At 46.0% G+C, this 11,052-nt stretch overlaps 1 protein-coding gene across 1 annotated transcript; it reads right to left on the minus strand.

Moving 5' to 3' along the window:
• Positions 1 to 1,608: 1,608 nt before the first annotated feature.
• SNRPF (small nuclear ribonucleoprotein polypeptide F) lies at positions 1,609 to 2,980 on the minus strand. The gene is made up of 4 exons (XM_035339451.1): positions 2,824 to 2,980; positions 2,574 to 2,699; positions 2,375 to 2,439; positions 1,609 to 1,792 (listed from the first exon to the last, which is right to left on the minus strand). The coding sequence occupies exons 1-4, from the start codon at positions 2,824 to 2,826 to the stop codon at positions 1,726 to 1,728; spliced, it is 261 nt and encodes an 86-aa protein (XP_035195342.1). The 5' UTR covers positions 2,827 to 2,980; the 3' UTR covers positions 1,609 to 1,725.
• Positions 2,981 to 11,052: the final 8,072 nt, after the last annotated feature.

An 11,052-nucleotide genomic window follows, 5' to 3' on the forward strand; every position in this document is an offset into this window, starting at 1 on the left:
ATATACACAATGAGTATTATAGCCAAATCCAGCCCAAAGTATCTGCCACCCTTTCACACCGCTCGTCACCTAAGTACAGGGAGATGTGCACTCTGTGCCCACCAGTTACCATGTTACATGGAGCTTTTTCACGTACTCCAGAACGCTGAGAAGGGAGACAGCATCATTTCTACTTCTCAGTAGAAAATAAGGTGCAGGTGCTTGCGCACAATTCAGCAAGTCACACTGATGATACCAGGGTCTGCTTCTATGTTCTGTGCCAGTAAGATCTACTTCCACAGCTGGGCATCTCATTTTGCTCTATTTTCCCCATCTGTAAAATGGGGAGAATCCATATGGATTTGATAACGGGATTGGAAGTGATTGCTGATGGGAGCAGGCCAAAATAACTCAAGTTAAATCCATGAATGCTACCTCTAGCTGTTTGGGTTCTGGTTTGCAGAATACCCCCCCAGCCATCTCTAGGTAGATTCTGAGCTCCATCAGACGGCATGACTGGCTGGCAGCACTGGCAATGCAGTGGCCAACTTTCACTAGGAAAGGCTGACAGGTAAGGAAAAGGTTCAGTTAACCCGTGTTTAACACTTGAAAACCAGTTATTGCGTTCCACTTTAGTATCCTGGATGTCTGGTAACAGAGGGGCTTTCAAAACAATTTTTTGGAGATATGACAGACTGAGAATAGACATTCCCATTTTGGAGTGTGTCATTTTAACTCTATTAATGCCATTTAAATTCACGGAGCTTTAAAGCTGCTGAGTCTTTGGTTTGTGTGGTTATTAGCTATAGAGTTTATACAAATTTGCCCTGCCTTAATAACGGTGCTACAACCACACTTCAAGACTCATGGCTCAAGGAAGCACAATACTACTGTGGGACACTGTGGTATAATATCAATATCCCACCTGTATTTCAACTATTTCCAAATAGTTTAGAAACCAATATAAAGATTAAGTGCATTTAGATAGTAACTACATACACACTGTAAAGCATACGCACATCTGTGTTTTCCCCTGTTCCAGATGGGAAGACAACTGGTGGTTTGCTCACAGCCTTCAGCCATTAAGCAGAGAAAACAACTAAGAATGAGGGCCCTGCAAATACTGAAGATTACCTAGTTTTTTCACGTAGAGGTGAAACTTACTTTCTGCTTAAACAAGGCTACACAGCATTGTATCTACATCTTCCTCATGGAGCTGTTTAGAAAAGTCAGTCTGTGGAAGTTACTTTAACTTCCATTATAGGCTAGTCTGCACCACAGCCTGACAGCAGTGCTGGCACTGACACTAAACTGAGATGACACAGGAACAAACCATTTTCTAATAGATTAGACAGTTTTGTACATCTACAGAGCAGACAGTTTTGCATATCTAATCCATTCTGGGAAACATTTAAATTAAAGTATTTCCTTGACAGAAGTGGCATTTGTTGACACTAGTAATAAAAACTTTTGGTTGTGTTTTTTTGTTTTCTTTTTGTTTATATGCATTGTTTTGTCTTTTTTTTAATACTCACATTTCATTCTACAATTTTCCATTTTATGTTGAAATCATTGCCTATTCCACCAGCATTGGGTTTTTTGGACATCAACAGATTAGAGACTTTTTAAAGGGTTAACTTCCCCTATGTTAGAATACAACAACAACACATAAACACCGTATTACAAAGTTGTGGAAAATAATAAAAAAAAAAAAGAAAAAAGTTTATTTCCAGATATACAAAACACCTATTCTCTCATTTCTCCATCTTCTTCCTCTTCTTCCACACCTCTGATGTACAAAACATTATTGCACCTGTAAACAGAACCAAGAGTTACCTTAGCTGAAAGCATTTTAGCTTTCCCCACGTATACGCTGATTTAAATGTTTTCCTACTAGACTGTGACCTCGCAACAGCCAAATCCTGCCTAACGAACTGCTGCTGCTGACCTTGTGCAGCTTTTCCAGTAAGTTCACTATAAATAGGAAAGAAGTTTATAGAAGTAGTAAATAACTATGTACAAGAAATGTTCGCATTTGGGTCAACGGTTATGGGCAATACCTGTAATTTCCAAGCACGCTAGATGCTTTCAGCGGTAACAGTAAAATAGGTACCCTAATATAGGTACTCTACCACTGACAAGAGATTAAGAGATCTGCAGTAATCTTGAGTGGTATTTAATTCCCTGAAGAAGGGATTATTAATACTTCTTTACAAATACTTTGGTCTTCCTCCCTCAGTTGGGATCTCAGCTTAAAAATTGCAGTCTTTGTGCATTTCGGTAACGCTCTGCACTGTAGTACTGACGAGAAACGCAGCACCTAGTACTACCATCTTTACACGCAGTAAGAAAAGGTTTGGCAAGACCCTGCCTCCGCCACATGCACCCCAATTACCTTATCAAAACTTCGCCCAGGTGTCCCGACAGCGCCCCATCGATATACTCCTCTGTGTTGGCAAGCTTGGGAAGAAAAGCAGCAGCAAAATTACCGCGAAGGGGACGTGCCCGAGCAGATATACCCCGCAGCCCTCGGTGACCGGGGGAGGTCGCCCCGGCCCCCCAAACCGCCCCCGGCCCCCCAAACCGTCCCTCACCTGCATGTTCATGTAGCCGTCCACGGAGACGAGGTACCCCTTGTACTCCATCCCCCACTTGAGCTTCACCATCACCGGCTTCCCCGTCAGCCCGTTCAGGAACGGCTTGGGGTTGAGGGGCAGGCTCTGAGGGGACACCGCCGGTCAGCACCGCCCGCCCGCCCGCGGCCCCCCCCCCCCCCGGCCCCGGGACGGGGGCCCCCCCCCCCGGGGGCGCCCCCCCCCCCCCCCCCCCTCCCGCCGCCCTCACCATGGCAACGGGCGCGCGGCGAGGCCCGAGCAGCGCGGGGCGCACGCGGGAACGGCGGGAGAATGGGAGGCGGCGCCGCGGCCGCTTCCACTTCCGCCGGGCGCCGCGCCGACCTCTAACCCTTCACCCCGCCCCGCGGCGCCGACCGTAGGAAAAAGCGCGGCCTCCCATTGGCTCGGCTGGGCCGCGCGCTCCATCCCATTGGTCGAGCCGGCCGCCCCCCGCCCCTCTCCAGCCAATAGCGGGTGCCGCGTGCCGCTCCGCTGTCGCAGTCAGCGCCGTGGGCGCTGCGGGCGCCGCCATTTCGCGCAGGCGGCGGGGCCGGGCGCTTGTCCCCGCGCCCTGTCCTCGGCGCTGCCCCCGGGCCGCCCCCGGGCCCTGCGAGGCTGGCGGAGGCCTCGCGCTCCGGCCGCCGGGTGTCGCCTCCCTCAGCGGCGCTGCCCGCTCCGCCTCCGTGCGGCCGCGGCGCCACCAGGTGGCACCCGTTCGTGCACGGGAGCTGGTGTGCACACCTGCGCGCCTTCGTGCTGCCCCCTCACGGGCAGAAGGCGCGAGGGACTGGGAGGCGGGTGGGCGCTGGCCCTTCGAGCGCTTTGCTCGGGTGGAGAAGTTGCCGGAACTTTTCTTGGCTGTGGAGAACGTCAGGCCCTTCACGCTCCTGGAACCTCGGCCCTGTTGCTGTGGCGTTTGTGACTGCTAACCTTGCGCATGCAAATAAAGGAGCCAATATTTGTGCTGTTTGCTAGTTTGTCGTGTCTGTACTGATGCCTGTCTTATCCTCATAAGCCACAATGCATATTTATGCTTCTGCATGCAGAAATGCAGGATCATAAATACATTAAATATATTCTATCCTTAGTATATTCATTGCTGAACATGAAAAGCACGTACATTCAGTAAACAACCTTTCTGTAACGGACCTCTTCAATTTTTTGTGCACATTACCTTCCAAACGACAGACTAGTGCCCAAGTGTTGAAAGCAAACCATCACCTGCATAAATCTGAGTGTTTAGTGCGGTTGATTCAAAGAGCCCATTCTCTGCAGACCCAGACTGCCTCCAGATCTACGCACAGTGGTTGGGATACCTAGGATACCTTTATGCATTATTAGGACTAGAGTGGGAATCATGATTTTTTTTCAGCCAGCAAGTGTCAAAAGTGCACTCAGATGCTTGTTTCTCCAGTCATTTAAAATGTTTTTCCTCATGTATTGGCTGGGCAACAGACACAACATCAAAATTAAGCTAATAGTCTTTCTGACACCGAGACTCATAGTGGACCAGCAGAAGTAGTAATTACTTGTAAGTTTTCTGCAAGGAAGCTTGAGTTGAGCCTATATGGGAAAAGGATAAACACTGTGGGAAATGGCATATGGAGCATTTTTTTTCATGCCCTTTGGAGTAAAAAATAGTGGATTTCAAGTGATAAAATGTACGAGGTGGCAGAGTACAATGAGTTTAGTGTGAGTCTCAAAATAATGCTGTGGGAGTCATTTTTGCACTTTCCTGACAATTGTTAAACATGTATATTTGTGAATGGCAGTGTAGCAGTTTTAGTATTTTATCTGTAAACAACACTTCTTATTTTTAGGTATTGAAGCAATTTTGATCACGTCTCCTACACGTGTTGGAAAAACTGTTTGTGTCCCAAGAAATACTGGACCGATTACTTCCAGTTTTTCGTACACAGTTCCTCTGATAGATGAGTAAATATTCCAGCCCTGTTGTTATTAAATCGCCAACAAATAGAAGAATTTCCCAGGGTCACAGATATCAGTATTAAAGTCAAAGTAGAGAGTGGGAGTGCTTGACTTCTAGTTTCATAATCAGTGCATGAATTCAGGTGTCGGTAATCTCTTCAGCTGTTGCCTGGGTGTTGCGTGGTGGTAGGGTAGAAAGAAGTACCAAAAGCACAGAACGCATGACTACATCTGGTAGAGGTGACTGGGTAACTTGGTTAATCAGGAGACAAGATGGCTTTTTCTCCCTCTCCATGAGGAATTTGCTGTTTACTTTGTTGACTGAATCATTCTGAGTGAGAGATGGTTTGCTTACGTAGGTCTTCTCTTGACCTTCAACACAGGAGTGAATTTCACCTTTTGTCCTCGTTGTGTTTCCCCATGTAATAGGGGAAGTAATAGTTTGCATTCTTTTCTGTCTTTGGGTCAGGGTATTTAGGATGTTGCTCACCAGGAAATGAACAGGAAAGAGTATTTGTTGTAGATTAATACAAACCTTAGATCTTGGGTGGATGGATAGGGTTCCTTGGACAGATCAGGAGTGGGCATTTAGCACGACTGCCTACACTTTGTTCGAAAGGAAATGCGTTAAGCAGCGGGTCGTCAGACGCAGCAGCATGTCTGGTGGAGGGACACATTAGACAGTGTTACATGTGTAAGTGCAAATCTTCACTGACATCATTAAAACACCATGTTGTCCAAATACTGGGCAGAGGTGACCGGCTCCTGTGCTCTCACATTGCTAAGAGAAGGCTGAGCTGTCCAGATATATTTCCTGATTGAGCTGAGTTTACCGAGACAGGAACTCTCTGTAATAACCCCATGCTGCCTGTCGTAAACACATTTCTTAAGGAAACTTCCAGAGCTGCCTCACATTCCAAATTCTGGACTGCGCATGGCGTGACCATCCCACATCTTTTCTAAGGCAATGACAGTGTAAATAAGGTTTTGCTGTGCTGCACTGTTCTCCCACATTGAGCAAGTCGCTTTTGATATCACACAGGTCATCTTCACTGGAGCAGTAACAGTGCCAACTTTGACATCACACCGAAGGAACCCTGAGATAACAGGTTTGCTGTTCATACTGAAATGGGAAATCAGCTCTTCCCCATAAATTTTCTGTAGAAAGTGTCAGATTAAAAATTAGCAAACTAAAATTTTGTCTAAAAAATACTTTTTAACTAAGAAAACCGCTTTTTTCATACACATGAAGATCTGAATCATCTCTTGGTGACTTGGGGAACTGCTATGATAGTATGTATAGGCTGTCCAAAACCCTCACGTGAGGTATAATCATCACCTTCTGGGGCTTTGCCACAATAGTTTCTCTTCAAGCAGTTGACTTTCACAGAGATCTCTAACAGTAAAACATATTTTTCCTGAAAACTTGTATTTTTCAATGGCACTGTCTGTGACCAAATCTCCATGAATGAGGCAATAAGCACCCATTGCAGACCTTCACCATGGATGTGGACAGGGCTCCAGTGGGTGGTGGCATCCAGAAGAACAGGGGCCTGCAACTGCTCTGAGATCCCCACCACTGAAAACCAAGCTAAGCAGTGAGTTGGGCATACAGAATCTAAGGCATCACTCGGCCTTTTTCCTGCATACTGAGGTTGGTATGAAAGGAGGCTGGGGGGTGGTAGGTGTGTGCTAACAAGAGCCCAGGTCTTGGCGGAGTCGTAAAAATTTGTTGCTCCCCACAAGGGGGGTTTCTGGAACGGCTCTGCAATGGACTTTCCACCAGGCTAAACTGCGCTGAGGAGCAGGGGGAGCGTTCGGATGCTATGTGATGGGTATTGTACAGGATTATGAGAACATTAAAGGCTCCTTTTATGCATATTGAAAACCTTTATTTGTTCGTGCAAATAGTGGCCATGTGAATTATGCCACTACACTAAAGGGAGGCCCTTTAAGAATGTGTCTCTGAAAACACGGACTCCTTTGCCAAGAAATAATGGGACTTCCTTAATTATCAGCTGTTATCTTCTGGTTTTGGCAAACTTTTGTTGCTTTATGTGCTGTTGTTTCTTTTATGTTTTGACATTAATGAATTGGAATTGAAGTTATGTACCGAGGAAAACAAAGTGATCTGTATAAATAATAAACTGGAATTCTTCTGCGTGTCAAAAAAGGAGGGGGAACCAAGCATTGTGCAGAAGGAATTTGGAAACTGCTTTCACAAAAACTTCTTAATAGAAACTAATAGCTGGCTTCAGATCAGTGAAGTGGTTCAAGAGCTGGTGTTTTGAGAAGTCTGAGCAGAGCTCAGAAACCTTTGTAATGTTGGAGACTCCATGTTTGGTGGCAAACTATTTTAACAGAGGAGCTTGTCTGCTTCTTCTGTTGTCTTTTTACCTCCATCCCTGGCTGAAGTTCCTAACAGTAGTTTCTAAACCTCAATGATCCTTTACTCATGCTGAAGCCCTCTCAGACAAATAGTGCCCCTGACAAACAGAGGAAACCCATTTTTAACAGTGAATCTTGGGGAGGGGGAGGAGAGGAAGCCGTGGTTAGGCAGCAGGATGGGCAGTTGGGTGCATGGGTCACCAGGGGCCACTGGTGAAGGGACACTAGATGTTGTACAAGAGGTTCCCTCAGCATTTTAGAGACAGCAGGAGGAAACTAGCTGCAGAGGAGAAAGTTAGAGGGAGAAACTGGCTTAAAAGAAGGAGATAAATCCAGGATCCCTGAAATTCTTAGAAAACTCTCTCAGAGCCCAAGCGATATTCCATAGCGATGAGGTGGATAAATAGGGGCACAGTTCCCAAATAAACCCTTGAGTCATCAAGGCTGCCTGGCAGCTGCAGGGACAGGCGTTCTGAACTCTATCCATAGCATTGCAAGGCTCTGAATTAATTATTTATTTGGCCAGATATGTCTATTCTTGTGATAGTTGAAGGAAAGAGGGATTTGGGGTGGGAGCCTCAGCAGAGCCTGCCTCACTGTTTGCTGCCTGGGCCTTTCCCAGTGGAACCAGTGCTGGTCCTGGGGCAGCTGGGCCAGAAAGCCTCCTTTCCAGGAAGGGGCTGCAGACAAAAAAATAAAATAAAATCCCCAACCTCACGTTCTCTTAAAACGTTCCAGAGGCTATGTCTGCGTTTTGTGTTTGGCTTGAACCTGAGCCCAGGGCCCATGTCTCAGCTGGGAGGCAGCAAGCCCTGCCGTGCATCTGAGATCGGTGCTGTCCGCTCCTCTGCCAAACCAGCAGTGCTTTGCTGAGGGTTCTTCTGGGGCTAGGGCAAGGCGAGGGCCTGCTGTAACGCCAGGCATGTTTGTGTTAATGGCCCCACGGAGCTGGGAGCTGGAAGAGCTTCCATACAGCCTGTTTCCAGCAGCTGGCTAGCCGAGCCTCTGGGAGTCTCGTTGCTGCTCTGCAGTAGGCAGGAGTCCAAGCTTACATAGTGGGCAAGCTTCTCCCAGACCCACAAACCCCACAAGCTTCGCCTGCCCAAGATAGGAAGGGCTGAGGGGACGAGGAGTTGGCTGTGGGGATGGCTGGTGGATGAGGGCCGAGCACTTGAGGCAGGTGGCACAAAGGACTGCGGCGTCCTCAGTGTGTAAGTAACTCAAAGTCCCGCGCTTCAGCACGCGCCATCTGATGCAGAGCCGGGAGACAGAGTATGGCCGTAGCTGTTTACACTGGGTTTATGCCAACCCTCCCCAAATTACTAGTGCCCTGACTTGCATGCTGCTTGGGGCAGCACCTGGCTATGTGCTGTGTGCGGGGTGCTACCACAGAAATGCCTTTTTTTTTTTTTTTTTTTTTTTTTTAATGCTAAGATGCTTTGAGGGTTCAGTAACTTGAAGTTTTGGCCTGCAAAGTTAGCCCTCATTGCTTTAATAGCAACGATTTGCACTGAAACCAGCTCTGCACGATACATTTCTAGCCATGAAACTATGTGCTGGTTCGCCTTTTCTACAGGTACTTTCTGTAATGTTTCAGATTGTTATTTCATATGCTATTTTCTACCTTCATTTCGCTAAGTACTCTAGTGGTTCATTTATACAACTAATGCTTATTTATTTATTTATTTATTTATTCTGATAAGCACAGAGGATGGAGGCTGGCCTCTCTCTGCCCAGCAGGTGTTTCTGAGGCCTCTGGTGTGCCATGGGCTTCCCTGCTAGGGCACGAAGAGCCCAGAGCGCAGTGACCAGCAGCTGCAGCGCTGCCGATGAGGCACTGACACCTCCTGGTGCTCCTGGCACACTCTGTGTGACCTGGCCCTTCTGCCATTCTGCTCCCTCCAGGACCTTTTCTGTCCTTTATGGTCTTTATAGCAGCTGCTGTCACCTACCTGCCCTGCGGCACCAATGGCCTCAGCAGCATCACAAGGTCTCAGAGACATTCACCTCCATTTGGAGCCTCTCTTCCCCAGAGTTACATTTTGGGTAGGCATCCTCATGTGGCTTTTTGTTTCTGCCTCTGAGAATGAGCCATTTCCTGCCCATTTTCATCTTCCTTCTTCCATTTCATCTTCCATTTTCATCTTCCATTTTCACTGCCTTGCTGGTGATTCCCCCTACGGCAGCTGACACCTTGGCTAACGGGAAGGGCCAAGGGGGTAAGCAGGGCTCGGAGGTGGTGGGTCGGTAGGTGACCCACGCTGCTGTGCAGGAGCACGGTGGCAGATGCACTTGTGAGGGTTGGCACCAGGCAGAGGAGTGAAGAGGAGATTAGGCTCTGACTGCACTGTTTACTGCAGAGCAGGATAGAGATACTTAAGCCAGTTTGGGTAACAAAAACAATTGGAATAAGCCTCCTTCTTTGCCAACAAACAGATTGCGCTATCTGAGCCAGCTTGCTCCCACCAGCACGTGCAGACTGATTATTTGGAGAGTTAGAGTACGTTCAGGGGTTAGCGTGTGGCTGTATTTCAGCAGATTTTTGCAAGCACAGCCAAAGGTACACCCTTAACAAAGAACATTTATTGTGACATCCAAGACTTAGATCCAAAGCTCACTGTAATCTTTCCAGAAGAAACGTGCTATATTTTTTTAAATGAAAAGTAACCTTTTTATTATTATTTTTCTTCCCCAAGTGCCATTCTTGGAAACGACCTTCTTGGCTGAAATTTTCTTGAAAAATATCAGCTCAGCACAGATATTTCCCTCTTTCCAGGAAAGCTTTTCTAGAGAACTACCTCTTGTAAATGTTTATACAGACGGCTAAAGTCTGCCAAAGTTATAAGCGGATAAAAAAGAGGAACTTAGAATGGAAAACAGCGAAACCTTAATAATAACATTACCAACCTCACTTAATAAACAGATGCATTTAATATGGATTATATATAATAAACACTAGCTTAGATATGAAACTATTGTACCTTTTTTTTTTTTTTTTTGCTATACAGTAAGCAAAGGTTTAGAATATCCCTGCTTAGGTTTGAATGTTTCTGACAAATGTTGTGTTTCTAAAATTATCTTTAAGGTTGTTTGATCAGTTGTAGGTTGCAATGGACTGATACTGTGTTCCTTTTATATGATGCATAAGGCAAGCGACTACTTGTTTTGACAGATTGTTAAAGGTCTGTAATTAGAAGGGTAAAGGGGCTAGTTCATACCTGTGACACTTTATGGATTTACGTGCATCTGTGAATTGGACATAAAACACTTTGGTTCACCTGTGGTTTTGTAGGTTCTCGCTTGAAATGCTCCAAGAAGACTCTCTTATCATTTTTTTTATCTCTGGAAAAGGAGATTCAGAGGATTAAATGATACAGTTTGAATGTATTTAACAATAGATATAAAATCCACAAGTGAATAATCTTGCTTCAACTTAATTTGCAGCACTGTTCAGTTGGGACCCCAAGAATGTTAATGGAAGTATGACTTTGTGCTAAGTATCTTATAAGATGATTTGTGCTGGAGCCGAGCAGATGGCCAGTCCCGTGCCGCCCCAGCTGCCTGCAGAGAAGCATGGTGGTGGCACTGGATCACTCCACCTCCACCAAAAGACTCCAGCGGACACATTGCCCACCCAGAAGAGAAGAGTGGCTGGAAACCTGACTGCTGTGGTGCCCATCTACTACTGAGTAATTAGCTGGATGCAGGTCTGTGGAGGGGTTTTTCCACAGGTCATACTGACAATGACCTTTATAATATAGCTGCACTCTCTGTGGTGTTTGGGAGTACCTCTATAAAACTTAACAGACTAAAGAACCTGAATTTTTTGAGGTATCTCTAGAGGTTATGTGTAAGTAATCTCCATTTCTCTGATACACTATTCATACATTAGGTTTTCTTTATGGGTCTATTACTTGCAGTCCTAAATTTGTCAGAATTTCAGTTATTTTATTCTGAAAATATGATGTTCATTTGCATGAAAGTGGATTTTTTTTCCTTTAGTAGTCAACATTAGTAAATTAAGTATAGATGAAAAATACTGCAGACTAGTGTTTCTGATGCTGAGCGAGTATGTGGGTATACAATAGCTCGTACAGATGAAAAATGCACCATTTGTAATGTTGCCAGGTTGACTTCAACC

The sequence above is a fragment of the Oxyura jamaicensis genome, chromosome 1 (assembly GCF_011077185.1).
Source record: "Oxyura jamaicensis isolate SHBP4307 breed ruddy duck chromosome 1, BPBGC_Ojam_1.0, whole genome shotgun sequence".
Lineage (NCBI taxonomy): Eukaryota > Metazoa > Chordata > Aves > Anseriformes > Anatidae > Oxyura > Oxyura jamaicensis.